The 24,923-nt window shown below is 37.0% G+C and overlaps 1 protein-coding gene across 9 annotated transcripts in view; it reads right to left on the minus strand.

The window, feature by feature from the left end:
- LOC137244275 (synaptic vesicle 2-related protein) overlaps positions 1-24,923 on the minus strand; it is a 2,198,928-nt gene that overhangs the window by 1,093,707 nt on the left and 1,080,298 nt on the right. For all 9 annotated transcript variants that reach the window (XR_010950874.1, XM_067773028.1, XM_067773020.1 and 6 more), the window contains one exon: positions 15,137-15,262. Coding sequence is in view for 8 of the 9 variants with exons in the window: in XM_067773028.1 (XP_067629129.1) it covers positions 15,137-15,262 (126 nt within the window). In the remaining variant the exon portion in view is untranslated. The remainder of the gene's footprint in view (positions 1-15,136; positions 15,263-24,923) is intronic.

Raw genomic sequence — 24,923 nt, forward strand, 5'->3', positions numbered from 1 at the left:
ATATCTCGAAACGGCGTCCACCTATGGAACTAAGGATTACTGACTTTAAAATACTCATTAACACCTTTCATTTGATACCCATATCGTACAAACACATTCTAGAGTCACCCCTGGTCCACCTTTATGGCGATATTTCGAAACGGCGTCCACTTATAGAACTAAAGCCCACTCCCTTTTAAAATACTCATTAACACCTTTCGTTTGATGCCTATATTGTGCAAACAAATTCTAGGGTCACCCCTGGTCCACCTTTATGGCGATATCTCGAAACGGCGTCCACCTATGGAACTAAGGATTACTCCCTTTTAAAATGCTCATTAACACCTTTCTTTTGATACCCATATTGTACAAACAAATTCTAGGGTCACCCCTGGTCCACCTTTATGGCGATATCTCGAAACGGCGTCCACCTATGGAACTAAGGATTACTCCCTTTTAAAATACTCATTAACACCTTTCATTTGATACCCATATCGTACAAACGCATTCTAGAGTCACCCCTGGTCCACCTTTATGGCGATATCTCGAAAAGGCGACCACCTATACCACAACCACCATTCCCTTTTAAAACCCTCACTAATACCTTTAATTTGATACCCATATCGTACAAACACATTCTAGAGTCACCCCTGGTCCACCTTTATGGCGATATTTCGAAACGGCATCCACCTATAGAACTAAGGCCCACTCCCTTTTAAAATACTCATTAACACCATTCGTTTGATGCCCATATTGTACAAACAAATTTTAGGGTCGCCCCTGGTCCACCTTTGTGGCGATATCTCGAAACGGCGTCCACCTATGGAACTAAGGATTACTCCCTTTTAAAATACTCATTAACACCTTTCATTTGATACCCATATCGTACAAACGCATTATAGTAACCCCTGGTCCACCTTTATGGCGATATCTCGAAAAGGCGACCACCTATACAACAACCAAACTCCCTTTTAAAACCCTCATTAATACCTTTAATTTGATACCCATATCGTACAAACGCATTCTAGAGTCAACCCTGATCCACCTTTATGGCTATATCCCTAAATGGCGTCCACCTATAGAACTATGGCACACTCCCTCATAAAATACTCTTTAATGCCTTTCATTTGATACACATGTCATACAAGCACATTCCAGGGTTTCCCTCGGTTCATTTTCCTACATGGTTATTTTCCCTTATGCTGTCACCATAGCTCTCAACTGAGTATGTAATGTTCGGTTACACCCGAACTTAACCTTCCTTACTTGTTAGTATTAAGATGATTATGAATGTATAGGCTAAGTAAATAACTATAAAAGGGAAAGAATTTATTTAATAAAAAGAATTAATGTTTGACTACCAAACCTTTCACATCTTTTATTCCAAATCAAATATTTCACCCCTCATATGGGCGGCTTGTGGGAATCCGCAGTGAAAAGTTTTAAAACCTTCTTCAAAAAAACCGCTGCATCCCACAAGTATACATTCGAAGAATTCACGACGCTCTTGGTGCGTATTGAAGCAGTTCTCAATTCGAGGCCTCTAACGTCACTATCCCAGGACCCAGCTGACTTCACAGCGCTCACTCCGGGTCACTTCCTTCGAGGTGCACCGCTATTAGCCATTCCTGAGCCAAACGCGGAAGACCTCTCCTGAATAAATCGATGGGAAAAACATAAATCGCTTCATCACCATTTCAATCGACGCTGGAAAGAGGATTATCTGAAGGACCTTCAGAAGCGCTATAAATGGCAAACTACACAGCGAAATCCTCAACCAGGCGACCTCGTCGCAATTAAAGAAGATTCGCTCCCACCCACCGAGTGGCGCCTGGGACGAATCGAGAACGTTCGCCTCGGAACTGACAACCATGTTCCGGTTGTAGAGGTTCGCACCCAAAATGGTCTTGTCATGCGACCCTTAGTTAAACTGTGCTTTCTTCCAATGGAGCACTCTTCGTGCATAGCGCTCTAACTTATTTACATTTCCTTGTACAATTAACTTTCCATACAGAACTCATTTTCCGTTTATCATTTGCTGTATCCAACTACTTCTCGTTTCTCTGTCTGCTCTTATACTTCCAGCACGACACCCATCCGGCTCCCACGGCAGAGACCGACAGCTGCCTTCCGTGTCGGCTCTGCCCCTGTTTCCACGCGCAGCGGATCGAACAAGAGTAGAAACCAGCGGCAACCCCTAAAACCGAACGAAAGGCCAAGCGCATGATCGCGCGCACCCCGCAAAGTCTGCAAACGGCGCAGCACGGCCAGTGGCGCCTTAGATACCACCACCCGTGCCTTACAAAAACTACAGAAGGTGCTTACCAGCACCTCCCTGCAGGGCGGGCAGGATGTTTAAGCCACCTCCATTACCATTTAGACGGTGGCGTCTAAATGCATATGCGCAGCCGTGCGCGACGAGTGGAAAGGCGCCAACGAAGATGCGCATCAACAATTTTCCAATAAACTAGTCAAGGTAGTCAAGTTCCAAGCCGATTGGAACATTCTACAATGCAATACAACGACAAGCATCCAGTAATCCTTCCTCCGGATTCAAGGTTATGCAAGTTGTATCTGGAGTTTTTACACCGCCTGCTACGTCTTCATGCAGAAATACGGTTGATGCTCCAAATGGTGAGGCAAGAGTACTAGGTACCAAAACTAAAGCCTCTCATTAAAAAATGCATTTTCCAATGCAAATCGTGCACGCTTTTAAACAGCAAACGCGCACGCAAATAATGGCAGCTCTACCACCTGAGCGCTGCAATTTCTCACTCCCCTTTTCCACAACAGGAGTAGAATTTGCAGGTCCATTCCAAATAAAAGCATCGGTTCGGAGGTCGACCACTGTCATAAAAGGGTATGTGGCTGTATTCGTCTGTTTTTCCATAAAGGCAGTACATCTCGAGCTATGCTCGGACCTCACCACCGAAGCCTTTCGCGCAGCATTCGCCCGATTCGTTGGCAATCGCGGACGCGCTCCTGTTATAACGTGCCATAACCATATACATATATAATATATATTTTGTATTATTTTGTTAAAAGTGTTAAAGTTTCGTTTAAATTTGAAGATCAAAAGTCCCTTTTTTATAAAGTTAATTTGTAAAGTGCAAGCTGAATATTTGAAGAAGAAATTAAATGAATTATAACGTTTTATGAAAAAACTTTGAACCCTTTTATTTAGTGCAGAGTGAAGCGAAGAAAGACCAGGTGAGATTTGTTCAGCTGTCTTCTCATAACGTGGTCATCGTCAGTCGCTCTTTCGTCCTCTCATCTCTCCAATTATCTTGTCCGTCGTCTGTTGTTACAGAGTTGCATTCCTTTACGTTGCTGTCACTGTGTTTAAGCTGTGTCCACTTCGTATTCTACGTCCGTCTGTCACTCCCACATTCGGCCCTCCTGACTTTGGGTTCGACCCGAATCCAGGACGCCAAGGCTTGAGATATTCTGCCACTGTGGAGGTAGAATTAGGCCGCCCCACTTCGTCTAGCTTTTCCACTCTGTAGCGACCGTGTGGCATCTTTTCAACGATTCTATACGGTCCAAAGTATTTCTGTTTCAATTTTAAATTCGTACCCAATTGAGTGCGCTTTACAGCCACTACGTCATTGATTTCGTAATTTACATTCTCCTAGCGTTTCCGATTGTAATTCCGACGGTTTTCTTATTGAATTGCTGAAATACCCTGCTGGTCTATCTTCTAGCTTCATTGCGATCGGCTTCGACCGACTCAATTGCTTCATTCTCCATGATTTCGTCTAACAGTGGTGATTCTGACAACCTCATGTCACATCCTGTCAATAGTTTAAACGGAGATATTTACGTACTTCTCGGGCACAGTTATTTATGAACTGCTGAACTTTCCCAATATGTTTATCCCAATGTTCGGGATTATCCTGCGACAGCTTTGCTAACATGGGTATGACGACGTTGTGTATTCTTTCGACCTGTCCGTTTCCTCTCGGTACTCCGGTTGTGATGAGCAGATGTTGTATTTGGTTTTTCTTGCAATAATCCTTGAAGGCATGCGATGTCAAGGCGGAAATCCTATCGGAAACGATTCTTCTGGGATTCCCAAACGTAGCTTCCTGCTTCGTCAATCGGTCAATCACTGCTTCAGCACCCGTGTCCTTTGTGGGGTAGAGCCACACAAACTTCGTAAATGCATCAACAACAACGAGGATGTAGTTATATTGTTTCCGAGTAGCCGCGAGTGGACCAACGCGGTCTATATGGAAAGTCAACAAAGGTTTATCTGCCTTCTCTATGGGTACCAACAACCCATCCTTTTTGCCCGATTTGGCATTAACTACTATACCAGCTATACAGCTGTTAACAATTTCTGCGACTTTTGCCTCTATGCGGGATATATAAAAGTCCTTTTCAATGCAGTCTTTGGTCTTCTTCACAGAGAAGTGTCCTTGACGATGCGCCATCTAAATTACCTGTCTCTCCATCTGCGTAGGTACCACAATTAGCTGTCGAGCCGAATATTTGTACAGAACATCATTGCAAATATAAAAATCTTCGTAGTTGTTCACCTCCAAAATCTTACGTACTGCCTTCGTCCAAGGGTCCTTCATTTGTGCCTCTCTAAGTCGATGTCACAACGATTCTTCTATAACCATACATTGCACTCTACTGAGCGCGTCTACATGTCTCATTTGCACTCCTCGTCGGTTTTCGATCACGTAATCGTACTCTTGAAGGTACATAGCCCATCGTGCCACTCTCAGCGGAACGTCCTTTTTCTGTAACGTCATTGTGAATGCGTTGCAGTCAGTAATTAGCTTAAATCTTGACCCCAATACATATGCGCGCCATTTTTGAAATGCTTGGACTATGGCGAGTACCTCCAATTGGTAGGAATGATACTTTTGTTCGGCGGGTGACGTCTTGCGGCTCATGAACTGTACCGGATGTAGTTGCTGGTCTTCGGAGTTCTTTGGACAAGAATGGCTCCGTATCCATACATAGAAGCATCGGTGTGGATTACGGTAATTGCCTTGGGACTGAACATCGTGAGAACTGGTGCTTGGATCAGGGCCGTTTTCAACTGTTTAAAAGATTCTAAGGCTTTATCGCAGATTTTAAACTCTTCGGTTTTCTTCAGCATGTCTGACAACGGTCTCGCAATAAAGGCATAGTTTTTGATGAAACGGCGAAAGTAAGACATTAAGCCTAAAAATCTTTGTAGTGATTTTTCCGTCTGGGGAAAAGGAAAATTATCTATAGCTTTCGTCTTATCGGTGCTAGGTCTAATCGTACCGTTCTCGATTATATACCCAAGGAATTGTATCCTTTTTTCCAGGAACTGGCATTTTCCCCAATTAACCCGCAAGCCCTTGTCGCTCGCTAGCTTCAATACCTTCCTCACTTCCTTTACAGCTTCTTCCTCAGTATTAGCCGGGATCACCAGATCAGCCATATAGGCAACTACTGTCCCATCCCTAATATAATCATTCAAAATTGCATGAATGTAACGACAAAATACTGCTGGTGAATTACAGATACCAAAAGGTACATACTGAAATTCATACTGCCACTATAAGTTACGAACGCTGTCTATTTGCGGGAATTTTCATCCACTGGTACATGGAAAAACACATTCGCCAAATCTAAATTCGTGTATACATGCGCTTCTCTAAGCTTCTCTAGTGTGTCATCGATTAAGGCCATAGGGAAGTTATCGCGTATAATTCTCGAATTCAACTTACGATAGTCGCAACAAGGTCGTTTTGTGCCTTTCTTCTTTGACACGAGCACCACAGGTGAGGCATAGCTCGAAGAGCTTGGGCGTATTATGCATTTCATCCAGCCACTGTTCTACCTGTTTGTCTATAATTTTTGTTCTTCGTATGACACCCTTCGCGACAGTTGATAGACAGGAACTTCGTCAGTAAGGATTATTTTCATGTTCACTGGAGGGCTGTTATCTTTCTTTGGCTTGTACTCTTCTATCATTTGCCTTACGACGCTAGCCAATCCCTTATTAAGGTGAGCTAAATCATAATCTGTTTCTTCCCCAATAACATTAAAACATGAGTTTGAAAAAATATTTTCCATCGAATCGTCGTCCTTTGGTATAACAGCTTCTGCTACATCTTCATTATCGACGTTACTCGACGCTACAGTTCTATCTCTAAATTCAATGTTATCGTCTCGAACCGGCATATCAAAATATTTAAAAATGGAAGTACCAAGAATGATTTGATAGCTTATGTCACCTGCTTCTACTACGTGAAACCTCATGTTTACTGGGCTTTTATCTATTAGTACCTTTATTTCAAAACTACCCCTAGTCGATATTCTGGATGCACCAATACCAAACAATTTCCGTCTTTCTGGAACCAGTTGAATAGATTTATCCAACTTGTTAAATATGTCGCATCGCATTAAACATAAACTACAGCCTGTATCGTTTAGAGCCCATACGTAAATTTTGCAAACTTTTATCTTTTTAAGTTTTAAGTTAGTTTTTGGTGCTTTACCAATTCAATTAACGTGACCCTGTTCGCGCTTTGTGCCCGTACCCTGTTGATGTTCACACTTTGTACCTATACCCTGTTGTGTTTTGCATTGTTGGCATTTGAAACATTTAAATTCTCTGCGTTTGCAATCTTTCGCTAAATGCGAAAATTCGCCACATTTAAAACATCTCCTTTCGATTTTTGTTGGCAAAATAGAATTTATGTTTTCTTGTTTGGGTCTGTTATATGGTTCAACCTTCTTAAAAGGATCCAGTCGTGATTCCTGCTTAATCTTTCGTAAATAACTATTTGCTCTTTCAGCTCACTTATGGTTTTTACCTGATAAAGTACAGCCTTACTGAATTTAGAACCAGGAATATCATCAATAAAATATTCCAATAAACATTCTTCATCTAATCGAACCGATTTGCCTATCTCCATTAACGCATACAAATACTCGCGATATGATTCGCCTTGCTTCTTGTGCCTTTTCGCTAATATTTTGTGAACATCAGCTGAGGAGAGCTTACTACCAAACTCTTTACTGAGACACAGTTTCAAGGAACTCCAATCCCGTAACCCAGTTTGACTACTTACGAAAAGTTTAGCAGCACCACGTAACAATTGTTTTGCGTATATAAATTTATGAACTTCGTTCCAGTTTACGATTTCGGCATTCTCTTCCATTTGCTCAATCCACTTCTTTATGTCGGATGTCTCGCAACCATCGAAAGTGGACAGACTTTCCTGAATATCTTTAAAAGTTAAGTGTGCAGTACTTGCCGGCGCAGGCGATTGTCTAGATGGAACTTCAATTACGGATTGATTCCGCTGGGAATCACCATCTTCATCTTCGTCGTCACCATAATCAATCAGGCTTAAATGTTGGAGTAGTCTTTCCCCAAGTTCATGTTTGCGTCCAACCATTCTTAAAACTAGCTCTCTTAATTTTTCTTTTAGAGTCACTATTGTCATTTTTAGGACTGTATCCGCGTCTATGGCACCTGTGTCCATTTTGCTGTGCTTCTAATATAAAATTATCGATTATATTACTTTTAAGCCTTAAACCTGAATGTATTGATTTAAAAATGTTATGCGTTAGCTTTTGTAGCTGGTATACCAATAATTTTTGAGTGACACCTTGTATGATGACGAAGTCGCTGTTCTGTTCATAACATGGCGAATTCAGTAGAGGTGGTGTTATCCCAAGAGCTGATTGCTTCTTCTTGATAATTTTCCATACAAAACCTTGTAAAACAATATGTCAGTTAATCTTCTGCACGGCGAATTGGTTGAATTCGCTTTGCCATTACCTGGTATGGATTCGCCTTGGTTCAAACCAATTTTGAATGCGTCGTTGCTAAAACAGAACTGCGTTTTTGTTGACGCCGCTGAGGTTCTGTTTTTCAACAATTTCCCTTGCTTCACCTTGCATCTTTTGCGTAAGGTAATATAGTTTTTGAACTCCGTCAAGTGATTCATTGCTTTTATAAATGGCCGTGAAAATATCACGAAAAGTTGGCCATGAAATATAATCGCCCTTGAAGAGTATGGTATCGCAAGGAGGCAGACGGAGATTATGATGCTTTTTTTCGCTTCCTCTTCAAGCGATTCGCATAAACTATATATTTTTGACAAAATTCTAATATAAGTCGCATAGCGAATTGGTGAAACCGCTTTTTGGTCAACGGTTTCATCTGTCAACAATCCGTCAAATGCCTCTTTCACTTTGTCATACATTGCCTTAAAATCGGCTTGCTGAATTTTCAGCGCATGGATTCTATGATTTTTCGCAGGAATTTCATTAAAATCTTTGTCGAAATCTACTACTGAATCAGTAAGTCTGGTAAAGTTTTCCATTTTGTTACAAAAGAACGAATGAAAAGCTTAAATGAAATGAAATTAAGCAAAGGTTGTGAAAAACTTATATATTTGAAGGGTTTACTAATTGCCACCACAGATGTAACACGCAAAAAAAATATTTCCAGCCAGAAAAATATTTGATTGTTAATTAAAACCAAGAAAAAAACGTATTTATTTTAAAATTTGGTAAAGTTTTCCTTTCAAGATTATTTGCGGACCAGTCGAGGGGTGGTTTCGTGATACGTTTTGTACTGCTGTGCTAGGAATTTGTTGGTTCTAGAAACCAGATTTTATTTTTCCTGTAAAACCCTAAGCTGTGTCGGATATTCCTTACCAGGGTAGGGGGAAATAACCGATATCAAAGAGGTTTAGCACAGATGTTTACAATAACCAACACAACCAGAAACAGTGTAATATTAACAAACCAAAAAGAACCGTATTTAGCGAAAATTTTGTGAAGTGGGTCTTTCGAGACCAGTTGCGGAAAAGTTGGGGGTTGTTTAGTGGAAGCTTTGTATTGCTGTGCAAAAAATTTCGTGGTTATAGAAACCAGTTTCTTTGTTGCCTGTACAACCCTAAGCTGTGCCGGATATTCCTTACCAGGGTAGGGCGAAATAACCGATAGCAAAGAGCTTTGATCTACAAGGTCTATATCTTAAATTTTCCTTGTACAACCCAAGGCTGTGTCGAATATTTCTTACCAGAGTATGGGGAAATAATTGATAGCAAAAGGCTTGTTTTGTATAGGATAGATTTTAAACGCAGAGAGTTTCACAATAGTTAACACAGCCGGACACCCTGTAATAATGCAAAACGTATGTTTGTATAAACATATGACCGCCCGTATTAATAGCACATATATATGTATGTACAATGTAATCAGCCTATGTATATTGCTCGCTAGCCAAATAATTGAAATAATTTAAACACAAGTATAGTGATTTTGTAAAATAATAAAACTTTATAAAAGGGAGAAATCAAGCAGAAAATGAACAATTATAAAATGAAAAATTTTACTATATGCGCGGGCAAGTGTTAAAAGGGAGGTTGAGTGAAAATGGTGCAATGAAAAAATTAAAAATTCTTTACACCTTTGAAAATATTACTTTTAAACACTTTATTTTGAAAATTTATCAAAAAAAATGTTCAAGGATCACGGGAAATGAAACTTTTAACACTTATTTTGGCATTCGCGCGCACTTTTTATAAAAATTGAAAATTAAGCCAAACGTATATATGTACATATATATGTACATATGTATATACGTATGTCGCAAACAAAAATCAACCCTTATCACTTTAATTAATTTACGCGATCACTATCACTTCTTTAATGTAATTTAAATTTAAATTGGAATTAACATTTATTATTTATTGAAAAAGTAACCAATAATTTTAAGTGCACTGAAATTTTTTCACTACACGTACCTTTTTAATAAAAAATTGCAGATTATATTGTAGAAACGCTGGATGGCTGTTGCAATGTTAAAGTTGCTGGATATTTTCCAATTTATGTGCTGGACCGCCAATAATAATCAATTTTCCGCTGGATGAAAATTTGAGCTGGACCAATTTAAAGTTGGATGCAAATGTATGTATGTATCCGTACAAAGTTGAAAATGTTTGGTCACTGGAAAATAAATTTGTTTCTCATTTAACGGCTCTGATGGACCATGTTCGAGGCAGCAGGAGACCTTTGGCTCGTTCGACGAAATAAATGAAAAGATCGAAAATTGAAAATTAGCATCCATGTTATAAAAATATTTTATTTAATTAGTTAAGTTTACAAATTATTTGATTAATTACAATATGATATTGTAATGTGTTTGTGTGTATATGTATATTTATATATGTGCATATTAATAAGTATATAATTTTATTTCAACTTACGTGAATCGTGTTGGCTGGAGACTGCTGTTCCTTGGATGATCGCAAAAGAAGTGAAGGAGCCTTCTTTGCATAAAATCCTCTAACTCGCGAAACGGTAAGATCGAACGATTATTGTAGTTAACTGTTTGACAAAAGTAGTCAAACAGTTGCTGTTAACATAAGGTTAACAGAACACATACTAAGGCTGCCGAAAACATTTATGTTCCTAGGGCTGCCGCAAATATTTATGTTTTGGCACGTAGGCATAAATCGTTTTTATTCTTTAATTTTATTTTTTAGTTCGTTTTATTAACAAGTAATACAAGCTTGTTCTTAGAAAAGCTTTTTTCTTAAATATAATTTAAATATGAATTTTTTTTTAATTTTTTGTATGGTAAAATATTGTTTAAATTAGTTATGTAATCTTTACTTAGTTATTTGTAACGTTTCTCATCCTATCCATTTCTATTAATGCATCAGCATTACAAGGTTTCTTCGAAGTCAACTTTGAACAGTCAAGTTCTTCTATTCGAGTGTTAACTAACTTAAAATCATATTTTATTGTGACTTTGCCTATGTCGCGTTCAGTTTACAACTACTCATTGCAGATCTCAGCTCTGTTCCATCGCCAAAAATTTGTAAAACAAAATCAAGTGCGCAGAAAAGTATGCAACATTTTAATTCTACCTTTGTTTCATACACAAACAAAGTGAAGTTACCTGCGTTCTTGAGGACTTAGGCTTTTATTCCCTTGTGAATACAAATATTTACCGATAACTCTGTTATCGATTAATTTATCGTATTCTCGCAAAGTAATATTGCATTGTCATCGATGTTATACCTGTGTGCAAAATTTCAGCTCAATCGGGCACCGGGAAGTGTATCAAATTTAACTTGCCAGATTTGATTACAGACAACAGCTAAGTGAAAGTAAATAAAAGCTTATAAAAACAAAGTGGTAGCGATTGTAACGGATAACGCCACTACAATGGTTAAGGCTGCAGATATTCTTAAAATTCATAACTTACCATGTTTTGCGCATTCAATTAATTTAGTAGTGCAGGACAGTTTTAAAAGCAAAAAAGTCAAACGCAGAGACTTAACCATAAAGAAGAGCTGAAACTAAATCAACAAGTATGTGCTAGATGGAACAATTCATAATGTATGATGAAACGCATTTCTAAATTAAAAACGGAACTATCAGCAGCTCTTGCGGATTGTGAAAAAGCCCCGAAGGGTATGGTGAAATCGATGAAATTTTAAAAATGCTCGCACCTTTTGAAGTAGAAACAAAAAAGATATCAGGAGAAAGCTACCCAACTTCATCCTTAGAAATACCTTTTGTTCGTGGTATCACGCTGCAGTTGAAAGAATTGAAAAAAAAAATTTAAACTGACTGTGCAAAAGACATATTGAAGCTTATCCTGGAAGTTGTTCAAAAACGTCTCCACCCTTATTATTTAAGAATTGCTTTGATACTAGGAACGATTCTCGATGCAAGGTTTAAGAAAAAGGGATTCAAAACGTAAACTGCGCAGACAAAGCTGTAAATATATTACAAAGAGAATACAGTTCCTTGATGGCAAGCGAATTACCTAATAAAAAACATTCCAATACACCAGTAAAAAATATAACAGCCGTATGTTCTAAAAGTTTGACAGTTGAATCGTTATTTTTTTGCCATCAGCAGACATACCCGTGGTATCTTCTCCTCTGAGCGATGCAATAATAGACATAAGGCAATATATAAATTATTGATAAAGTTCAATGTCCTCTCTTATATTGGGCGTCTTCTTCTAATGGCTTGAAGGAACTTGCTGACAAGCGTTTATGCATTCCCGCAACATCAGTACAAACTGAGCGCATATTTTCGAAAGCGGGCCACATACGTAGTGAAAAAAGAAACAGATTGAAAGATACCAATTTGAATAAAATTTTATTTTTAAAGCAAAATATCAAATACTTTGATTGAAACCATATCCGCCATATTCACAATCAATAATGCAAGACTGCTCTAGAATATGTGATTATTCTGAAATATTTTGGCAGTAGGCAGATTAAATAATTTTACTGTGAAACATAACTTTTCATCTGTTTATATTTAATATAGTTTTTGTCATTAACTTGTTTGTTACATTCAAAAAGGATTTGATTTAAATAAAATTTGGTTTTATAATAATTCTTCTATGTATATTTCATTATCAAGTTTTCTGAATGTTTTATTTCTACTGATATCTATCGAAACTATCGATTGCTTTCTCACCAAAAATCCATTTAATGGATAGAACTAAACTATCAATGTTTTGCCAACACTAGTAGATAGTATACGGTATTTAAGTGGTATGAAAAAAAAACACGAAAAAAGTGGAAAAAAGACAGCTTTCCAGTGTATTTGGGGGAGTGCACGTGTATATAGTATATACTATATACATATATACCCACATCATTGTGTACCTATTTAAAGTGAAAAAAATTATCAACGACACTCCTGTTCTGGTTTGAGAGTTTTTTTTTCTCGTTAATGGCTTTAACTATTTTTGTTCTCTGAAGGTTGTTATAGATCTGCAAAAAAAAAAATATACATATATTTTAACTTTTCTATTTACAATCTCTTGGATGACCCCAGAACAGGACGGATCGTACAAGTCCCAATAAAATATCAAAGGGTTGGGATACAAACAACCCACAACTATCTTTTAACTTAATTAAAATTTTTGTGCGGAGAGAAATTTTTTAGGAAAAGCAATTAAATTGTACCCAGCTAATGCAGTCAGGAACCAAGCAAACACACACATATGGAAGCGCTTTCATCGGTGGTCTGCGAATACAAGAGCAAAGAAGCTCTCTGATATGTAATAAAACTTTTCCTCTCTGTATGTTTACAATTTAAACATTTCTTTACGAGCTCCATACATAGCGAACACATGCTGCTAATGTAACATTATCACTTGTTCAGATCATGTTCGACGTGAATTTGTATAAAATGTAGCATCATTAACAGAATGATTTTATGCTAATGATGTTTGATTCGTACAAATTTAATTAAGTAACAGCTCGGTTGGTTCGCTATCCCGGACACGTGGGAGAACATTCAGATCACTATATTTTAACATTAAGCCAATATTATTTTTTTACATTAATATCCATATCGAACAGTAGAGTAGACGAGTATGTTTGTATGTACATATGTACATGTGTAAACAAACCGCTTTCTAAAAGAATCCTTATGGAATAATGTTAATATTGTGGCGAATATTCACCATATTAATAAATTCACAACAACAAAAATCTTAAAGCAAGCTACATAAACACATTAATCACCATGTACACACATACATACAAGACAGCAGAGAGACATTCACAAACGCATATCATATCAGCCGAAAAAAAAGTAGTACTCTCTTATACACACACATATGGACACAAACTACAAATATCATGTATGTACATATAGGCTGGTAACCAAGCATGGAATTCACGAAATTACTATACCTTAGGAGAAATGGGTGAACCAGGAAACCGAGAGCAGATCAAGCTGAGAATTGAGTAATAAGTTTGATTTAAACACGCAATTGGTTGCGAAGCATAAGTGTTATTGTGAAGTACTTTCAAAGTAGTCTAATTAAGACCATTTTGCATTATTGAATATTGGAGTTATATTCAACAGTTTAGCGATTCTAACGTTAGCAGAAGGTTGCAAATAGGCGGAATTTCACTAAACTAGTTAAAATATTAACATGAAGGTTAAGTTTTTTTTTTTTTTAAGTATACATACATGAATAGAGTAACACCTATACAATAATTTAGCCTACTATTAGGCGTATAAGCCTGTAAGAAAAATGAAATTAATTGAAAAAGGTATCGAATTGTTCCAACATAGACAATAACTTGAATTTGAAAATTGTTGAAATAAGCTTTTAGGGATAAGTTCCTATCAATAATGAAAATATGTAAACCCTAACAGAGGTAATTATGCGGTGCTAATTTTCTTTGAAGCTGGTAGCAACTATGTGAGTGGGTAAGTTGTCTCCTTTTTTTTGGGATCTGTCAAAAATTGTATATGCCACCGACGGATCATGGTAGGGTGGGTAGAGAGGCCGTGGCGCAAATACACCTATGCGTCCACTGTGCGACGAGAATGGGAGAAAGTCGCCATTCATCTTTATTGGTGTTCATCCAGTTAAATAATATCCATTGCAGTTGATAATTTCGATTATAGTGATTTCACCAGATGGCCTTTGAAACGTTTTCGCTAAATAAATAAATGATTTGTAAACTATTAAATATATAGGGACTCTGTAATAAAAAAAAATGTTATGTTACGAAGTTGTGAGGAAAAGTCGCGAACCCCCAACTACCGTTTACTAGCTTTAGACGGGTCCCGGTAGACCTACTCCGCGCAGCTCCAAACACAAATCCGACTACAGAAGAGTATCATCCCCCTCTATCTTAGTATACTCATTACAGAACCCGCTGCCATGGGAAGCGTCGTTGTCCCGCTGAAAGTTATAATCGGATCCTATACACATTTTTGCACGCTTTTGCGGGGCAACCCCGCTTAGATACACGTTTGCTAATTGAAAAAACTTATTTCTAATTTTTGATGTTGCTTTGCCCGGAATTGCACCCAGCATCTTTGGTGTGGCAGACGAAGCACGTTTCTACCACATCACGGCGGCCGCTGTTTGGGCAGTATAGTTATAGGCCAGGGGAACTAGTTAGGCCGAAGATCTCAGATCTAAATTTGTAGATTAGACCGTTTTCGCATTTATTTATTCTTATTCAAACTAGCTTGATCTGCTATTTTTTCAAACCGCTTCAAACTATCAATAAGGACATTTTACTCAAGTTTTCATAATATTTGTCCTTTTTTTACATGGAATAGAGCCTACCGGATATCCGAGTACGGCTATGCAAACATTAGAAAGTGCTTATGATTATAAAAATATACTTACCGGTGTCAAGATAGTAAATAGTAACAAGGGTGCCGCTGATAACCCCAAAAGCCATCGCCATCCGAAATTGGGATATACTGCCAAAGCCAGAACAATTTCAAAGCAAGCTCCTAGGGCCCAAAAACACTGAAATAGAGATTAATATTCTTCAATTACTGCTGGTATTTACATATAAATGGCTTGTTTATTCAAACAGGATAACGACCGATATTAGAAAGTTATAGACCACACATAGCGAAAAGACCACCTAAAATGACCTGCAAAATAGGACCAAGTCTAGCTGATTTCCTTATGATTTTTTTCCAATAATAATAATAAACAATGCAATATAATTAAGAAGATTATCCGTATTTAGATGAATTATTTTTTGTAATAATCGAAATTAGGGAGGTGACCAAGATGAAAACATTGTTAAAATAACCTCGTGGATGACCTTTAAAATTTAGATGAAACACTCTGTAACATAGTTAAGCAGGAATTCTTGATTTTCATTAAAATATCCCCTTAAATTGCAATAAGCCTTACAATTTTATAATATAAGATCTTATAGTTTTAAAAATATTGTCACCTAAATATAAATTATTTTATGAAAATATATATTATAATTTTTTCAACTATGTGACTATCCGCTTCATTTGTTTTTTTTTTTTTTGATTTTTGTAGGGAAAATGAAATTACATCTAGGTTTATAAATACATAAAATAACCATTTAATCTGTACATCAGCATTGAGTTAAAATCGAATAGAAATGCATATTTTGTGTTAATAAACGAAGAAGAAAACATCGCAACTTTGGGTTACTTTACAACACTATCATGCACAAATCATTTCCGATTGACATGGCAGATTGTTCATCCATCTGTCAAATTTTCGTACATATAAAAGATTCCCAGGAAATTGCTAGCATCCTTTCCGTTTCTAAATTCTGTAAAATAATTCGTCTACAATTTTTCAATCGTGTAAGTAAAAGAACATATTTTCATTCAATCGCGCTTACCTAAGTTATTTACATGTTCTAACATGTGTATAGACTTTACTTCCAATTGGTGAAGAATTTCAAGAGCCCTGTTCCATCAACCAAATTCTTTCGCCTAACTGCAGGCGTATACATACACAGCAGGTAATTCTAAATACATGTGAAATCACAAACTAATCCGATTTCAATTGTTTTAATAAATCCGAATTACATATGCTGTTTTATAAGGAACGGATATTTCATTGCTTTTTTTGTTGTGTTTCACTTACACAAACAAATAAATAAATAAATAAACAAAGAATTCGTAGCCATTGTCTTTGCGTATCCACCCTAATCAGGAGATCATATTGTGCTAAACGGCATATAAAAGATTGCTTTTGGGCTCATCAATAATGCAGACCAGATTACCTCCCATAGTAGCTGTTAGTTTTGTTCGGAGTGCTGCGACTCAAGACGCCGTTAATGAAACCACGCGGTAGTGAAAATTAAAAGTTAAATAAAGCTCTCACTAAGGTCCTCTCACTGTAGGCCATTTATACAACAAAACGAGAAGAAATAAGGATTAAAAATATTTTTTCCAAAAAAAAAACACAAGTAAATAGATATTCGGAGCCAACCCATTGTTAAATTAATCTTGTTTTAAGAAGGACACCAAAACAAAAACTCAACTCCAAAAACACAAAAAAACAAATCTAATTACCAACGCTAAGAAGAACGAAACTTTAAACATCTATCTTATTTTGGAACGAAAAACAAATCAAACATACATTCAACACCTCAGCAGTCATCATGTAAGGCTTTTCATCATGCTGCCGAAAATGTTGCCGTAAGTTTAATACATGAGTACATACATAATTATTTATAAACATACATATATATAATTTAATTCTCTTTCTAGTAGTTTTATATTTTTTGTGTGATTTTTTTGTTGAGTAAGAAAAAGCTAGAGCGTGAAATTTGAAGTTACCATTCGAGTTCTCTCTTTCTCTTGCGCTCGATGGCAAAACAATTTACTTTGGATTATTTTTGTTTTGTTTAATAGCTTTGCCAATAAGAATTCCCAATGAACTTTAGGCATATAAACAGTAAATATTAATTACTTCTAGCTTTAGATTTGTTGTTGTAAACACCAGTTCTCTTTAAGTTAATAAAGTGTAATTTCAATGGCTTTGATCGCCATATTGTATAAATCTTGAAAACTCTTAAAGCATTTTTTTCTTGAAAATAAATCCAAAACAAAAAAAAATATGAAGTAAAAATTTAGGCTGTGTGCGAGTTGACCTATATTTCTACCTAAACAGGGAACACACGTAAATCACTGGAAACTGTCGATTAGGCAGTGCAAAATAAAAATTTTGAGTTTTTATGAGCATACTTTTCAACCTAAATTCAAATGTTAAATTTCAAAAACAAAAATATTGATTTTTCAATATTGTATGTGCAAATAAATGGCTCTTGTTCATTCAATTTAAGTAAATCATAGATCATAGAGCGGTGATCCCTGCTGCGATTAAGGTCCGATCGATTGTACGTGATGGTGAGCTCAATTTTGTTCAAGCTGATGTTGGCCACACAATAATTGGATCCTTCTCAAATATGGACTACAATCTGAACATATTTGGCAGTGTTTAGGCCACAGGCCTAAATATCCTCCCTCGTAGCAATGTACTTAGTTAACCAATACATTCATAAAGGTGTGTTCACAAATACACACACACATTCATATGTATCAGCTGCAATGGTTTATACACATTACTTTAAACTTTTTTACTTTACTGTGATGGACCGACTATGCAGCAACTTTCGGCGGGGAAACTCAACGAAATTGGCCGTATAGTGGGCTCATAGCTTTTCTCTGCCAAGCGCTCGGCTTCTTTTGATCCAGCCGTCGAAGTGAAAGCATCCTGCCAACACACGTCACGTACCATATTCCACAACATTTGTTAAACCTTTTTCTTAACACCTGTTGTTCATTTTTCAATATATTCAATATAAAAAATCATTGTCATTCCATACTAATACGAAACCCTTTTGGTGTTTTTATTTACATTTCCTTTTCTCCGCCTAACCAAATTTCTATAATTACGTGGGTACGCGCCGTGGCTGCCCTGCATTTGTACATGGTCCTTACCACGCCGGTCAGGAGAACCGCACAAAGAAAATAATACAGTCCACTTTCACTCCAAAGCAGATAAAATCAAGAAGCAGCACTTTTTTACAAGCAACAAAGTCAGCAAGCAGTAAAATCTGTCAAATCTCGTGATATAGTCAAGGTGATACCAGCAATTTTTATATTGGAATCAACACCAAACGTAAAACCACAATCCAAACTACACAACTAGTGCCACACTTTCTTGGTGATACCAGCAACTGTTCTTGGGGATATCAACAACATCCAATATCAACGCCACAAATCACATTTTTTCAATTCCGGATCACGACAATACAATAAAGGTACGTGGTCTTATAAACATTCCGTGCTAGGTAGGGTTTTCCCTTTCATTAAGAATTCAAAAAATTAAATTATCAATCGGTAGAAAGTGCTTCCTTTTAGTAAAACCGTGCAAGTGATTGTGAGAAGTGAAATATTAATATTTCGTGCGAAAGTAGAAAAGCATCAGGCTGACAAAATATCAACAAACGTCAAATACGTATATATATAGTTTGTTGTTTGAATTTACATTGTGTTCATTTTATTACTTATTTCTTTTAAATTTTATTCAAATTTATAAAATACTAATCACAAAGTCCTATAATTTAAAATTTTATATATGACCATTTCTGCACAATGCAGAAAACAAAATATCTATACAAAACAACTGGACAAGGAAGAACGCAGTAATTTTGAGTAAGAATCTGTGATTTCAATAATAGTGTTATATATGTACTTTTGTGTGTATATGTAATTAATAATTATTAACCCTCTTTTGCAATGCAAGGCCTTATATACTAAGTTTTATATTTTTTTGTCATTAGGCCCTGAAGAAGACCAAAATAAAAGGTCGAAACGTTGGCGAGAAAATAAAAAAGGCGTTTTTCTGATTTATTGGACTGTAAACCCGAAACCAAAAAACAAATTTACAATAAATAAAGAAAACAGTCGGTAGTACAAAAATATGGCAATTCCTTATGGTGGCAGGGACCTTCTTGGTTACAAGAAGACAACGAAAATTGGCCAACACAAGAAGAAGATTACAACACGAATATTGAGGAAAAGAGGGTAAAGGTTCACGCAACATCTGTTAGTAATGATTCGAAAATCCTTGACAGGTTTTCCAAATTTTCAAGGGATTTGCGGGTTATATCATACATTTTTCGGTTTTTCCATAGAACACACCCAAAAACTAAAGCTTCTTTCAAAAGGAAGTCTCATTTAATAGCACCTGATGAAATAAAAACAACGACAGAACGATTGATAGTAATATGCCAAAAGCAATACTATCAAGAAGAGTATGAAAATTTGAAATCAGGGAAACTAATTCATGGGAAGAGTGAGATTTTACCCTTAAACCCATTCAGTGATACTGAAGGTATAATCCGAATTAGAGGGCGGGTCGACGCATCCCAAGACATGTCCTACAACGAGCGTCACCCCATTATCCTTCCATGCAATTGTAGGTTAACCAGACTCCTATCGAATTTATCCATAAGATCTCCCTCCTTGGAGAAAACCAGCTGATGCTGCGCTTTATTCGCACTCAGTACTGGAATCCCCGCGTTAAAAACATGATGAAGTCTGTCATCCACAACTGTAAAGTCTGCACTATTTACAAGAAGCGGTCGCAAACTCAACTTATGGGAATCCTTCCAAAGGAGCGCAAAACCTTTACTAGGGCCTTCACCAACACAGGGGTAGATTTCGCCGGACCATTTGATATTAAATCTTACTGAGGGAGAGGGTGTCGGACCTCAAAGGGATATGTCTGGCGATTCATCTTGAAGCGAAAAACGATCTCAGTACCGGGTCTTTCTTTTCTGCCTTCGCCAGATTTGTAGCCAGGCGCGGATGCCCAAAAAACGTTTACTCCGACAATGATACTAACTTTGTCGGAGCTTCGCGATCTTTACGAACCGAGTTCAAGGCCTTTCTGCTTGAAGCAAGGGACGACACAATGAACAAATATAGCCATCAAACACTCGCATGGCATTTCATACCCCCGAGTGCTCCTCACATCGGTGGCTTGTGGGAAGCAGGGGTAAAGAGTTTTAAAACCCATTATAGAAAGATCGCGTCCGATCATTGATACGCATTCGAGGAGTATACGACTCTCCTATGCAGAATTGAGGCATGCCTCAACTCCAGACCACTCAGTCCCTTATCTAACGAACGTTCTGACCTGGAGCCGCTTACTCCAGGCCACTTTCTCGTGGGTGGGCATCTGCTAGCTACACCCGAAATCGACTGTAATGAAAACCCTGCCTCAATTGTAAGCCTCTGGCAAAAGATGAAAGCCTTTCATCGAACATTTTGCAAGAGATGGAAATCGGAATATCTCACCGAAATCCAAAAACGGTGTAAGTGGAAACATCCACAACCCAAGGACTTCGTGGTCATAAAGGGGGATAACCTACAACAAAACGAGTGGAGAATTTTCAACACACACCCATGTTCCCATAACCGTGTACGTGTTGTTGACGTCAATACAATCTCCAATCGCGAATTTGGTACTACTTCTGCCCAACGACAAGGAAAATGAACTTTAATCGTCCACATTCCTCTATCCCATATAACCCCCCAGCTCTCGTTCCCCGAACGAGGCCAACAGAACCCAAACGCAGATACGCTGTCTGTCACAGAATACTTTGTTATGACATCGCTAGCTGGTGTATACTATAAGGGATTTGTGAGGAGCGCTAGTGACCTCATCATGTGACTGCGGCGTGTGCACTGGCTCAACCCGGGGCTTCAGTTTCGTGGATTCCTATACACAATCACACGATCTAGCTAGTTCTTCCCAAGCCTAACGACATAACACAATAAACTACAATACTTGCACACTGAAGGAAATCTACTATCTATAAGCCCAAAAGTGCCTAACTGAAAACCACGTCTTCCTACCACTTTACTTGCAGCTCGTCCGTATATATATGGTTTACGGCTGCTCATAACCCACCACACCATGGCATCGTTGGTGTTAAAGATGCCCCGTTGTACCACCTACATTTCCATCAGAATCAGACCAAACAGAGTATTTAACAGCTCATAATAACAACGTTTGTTACCTCAAGTATATACAGACCATGTGTTCAATCCATTATTTAAAAAAAAAAAAATGCTTATAATAATACCAATTTAAATAAACCAATCGAGTTTTGCATTTAAATTTGAATTCAAGTAAAATTTAACAGGTTTAGGTTTCAATACTTTGATTTCACATATCATTATTTTGCTTATTATGCTAACATAATTTTTGTGGGTATTTAAATATTAAATTCCCGACCTACCCTTGGCCTTGATCTAGAAATTTTGATTACATATATTTACACATATATACAGTCATATGTTTCGCAAAATAGAGCGAAGTAAAAATAGAAGAAAATGGGACTCCGCGAGAGTTTATTAGATCCCAAAAAAAGGAGATGGATTTTGCTAAGACAAAAAGAAATTGCATTCACCTACGTGTTTGCATACATACGGACATATGTGAAGTTTTGTATACTCCCAAATTTATTCTCAGTAAGCAAAAAAAAAAAACAACTATTACTCACATATTAATGAACGCATTTATGTAAAAAAAAAATAAGACAGTGGCGTATAGCAAAAAGAAATAATGAAACAATTTGAATTATCACTCACCAATAATCTGCAATGCAGTAATCCCACGTAGCGTTGAAGGCCTTCTCGCTTGTGATCGCAGCATGATGACGATGACTGTTGTTGTAGCTATAAATTCGCTTGTTCTGGCTTTTCAATTTAAATATATTTATGGACTCATTCTAATAGAAATATTGATTCATTTCGATTTAGAAAAAAAATCTTAGACCGAAAAAAAAATCTAGTCCTAATTACTAGTGATCGTACTGTAGTTGGGAGTTAAAATCAGAGAGATAATGGGAGGAGCTTTGTGCACATAATATTGCAAAACCAAAATAAACAAAGGAATTTATGAATGAGGACTGTCTTATAATATCTCTCTGAAAGATTTAAAGAACAATCGAAAAGTAAATTGGTAATATGTTCAGTTAAGTTAGGGTTGCTATCATGCGGTTCTAAAACACATGATTACAACAATAACTTACGAAATAATTATGTTTGTATAACTAAGTTTGTCATAGCTATACTAAAATGAATAATATTCTTTTCTTTTACTTCAGTTTTCGTGTTCTTAAAAATGTAATTATGTATGTATCAATGTATGTATGTGATTCCTACATTTTATTTTTGGTTTTAATTAATTTGTAAGGCATCTATATATACATGAACGAATCTACATATATATGTATATTGAAATGATTTCTTCTAAGAGAAGAAAGCATATATGTTAATATAACAAAATATTTAAATTAACATTTAAAGAAATGTGAATGAAAAGTTTAGAGTTCAGCTCTTTTCCTTAGAAATTATGTACATATGTTGATAAATTAGTTTAACTCTCTTTATATAAAAAATGGAAATTTACAATTAACAAAAGGTCCTGATAGCTAGTTTCAATATTACAAAATTTGTTGTTTTAAGGCTTTGAACAGATATACTAGATTTCCTGGTATATTTTGCACCTTTCCCCGTCAATCAAGAATATGCAGAAATTAGTGCACTCGTGGCGATTTCTTTTAGAGGAGCCAAAAATCCACTTAGGAAATCCTCAAGACAATCAATTGAAAAAATGTGATGAACTTGATAGGCTGATTTATTCCTAAGCAGCTTTATCACTTAAATATTACCGAACCGATTATAATTATTAGTCACACTCTTTTCTAATAGGTATTTTAATTTTTTTTTCACTATTTTGAAAAACAGTCAGATTTACTTTGCATTTATGAGACGGTTCAAAGAAAACTTACGATTGAAGATTTGTGAAGAAGTGTTCAGCTCGCCGGTTTCGTAAGAAAAGAAAGAGCATTTCCCCGCGGAAATAGTTAAAGGCTTAGCAAACAGCTGTATCGTTACAAAATATCGCAAATCATATGTTCAAAAAATGAACTTTACAATATTTTAAGCTGTGTTTAATAAGCACTAAATTCGCTAGCTTTTTTTTTGGTATTCATTCAACCATATGAATTTCATGGGGGAGTTATTGTATCATAAAAAGAAAGTTTAAGGCAAAGTGTCAATAAGAAGAAGAAATTGATATATCATATGCATAGGAGCAGGCAGATTTGAAATGGACCTCTTGCAGTCCTGTACCCACGGTCGACTGATATAGTCTTTCACTTCGACAGTCATGTTTGGCCAAAAGAGGTTCGTTCTCAAGCGTTCCTATGTTTTCGCTATGCCTCCATGGAATTTATTTGGTGGACAGTGAGCATCCTCTATCACCTTTTGGGCTAATGATTTTGGGATCCATAATTTCCAATTATGTACATCTCGTGACGGATCACCATCAGGATGTTCCGTCCGCTTATATACAAAATTGTCTACAACCTGCAAGTCAGGTAATCGGCTTGAAAATTCTGACGTGACAGGATATCTGGCACTACATTCTGAGAACCCTTCCTATGCTCTATTTTAAAACGATATCCTTGCAACTTAAGCGACCATCTGGCTAACCGACTAGATAAGTCGGTCTGCCGCATGAGCCACTGTAAACTGGCATGGTCAGTGACAATCGAAAAGTCCTTCCCTTCCACATATGCTCTAAATTTGTTTAAGCTTAGAACTGCAGCAAGACATTTCAGGTCAGTAACGCTGTAGTTACTCTGAGCTTTATTTAATTTTTGTGAGAAGTAGGCTACGGGCATTTCGATTCCTTCTTCGTTATTTTGAGCTAACAATGCACCAACACCAAGTTTACTTGCATCGCATTGAATAATAAATGGTTTGTTATAGTTCGGGCTGACTAAAATTGGTGCGGAGCATAATTTATGTTTTAGGATATCAAATGATTTCTGGGCATCTTCATTCCAAAAAAATGTTTTGCTCTTTTTAAGCAGATTGGTTCAGGGAGTAGTGACAGCAGCAAAATTGTCAACGAAACGGCGGTACCAACCGGCCATTCCAAGAAAGCGTTTTAACTGTTTCACAGTCGTGGGAACTGGATAACTCATTATGGCAGAAACTTTATCGGGATATGTTCTGAGCGTACCATTACCTATAATGTAACCGAGATACTTGACTTCTTTCATACAAAACCTACGTTTATCAATGTTAATTGTAAGGCCTGCTTTCCTTAATTGGTAAGCAACGTCGGATAATACGGGCATATGACTTTTAAAATCTTCAGACACTATTAGTAAGTCGTCTAAATAAACAAAAACTTGATTTTCAACCTGGGGTGGAATTACGCGATCCATCAAGCGGCATAAAGCTTGTGGAGCTTTGCATAGGCCAAATGGCATAACGCAATACCTGTAAATCGGACGATTAGTGATGGTGAAGCATGTGTAATCTATGGAGGTGTCTGAGAGGGGGATTTGCCAAAAGCACGTCGCAAGTCGAGAGATCTTATAAATTGAGCCTTTGGTATCCTACTAAGGATACCATCAATTTGCGGAAGCGGATAAGCGTCCTTAATGGTTACGCTATTAACTTTTCGTGAGTCAAGGCACAGACGCACTTTGTTAGGCTTCTTAACTAAAACGACCGGACTGGACCACGGACTATTCGGAGCCTCCTCGATTACACCAAGTTTAATCATTTCATCTATCTCCGCA

This window comes from Eurosta solidaginis, chromosome 3, assembly GCF_040869045.1.
Source record: "Eurosta solidaginis isolate ZX-2024a chromosome 3, ASM4086904v1, whole genome shotgun sequence".
NCBI lineage: Eukaryota > Metazoa > Arthropoda > Insecta > Diptera > Tephritidae > Eurosta > Eurosta solidaginis.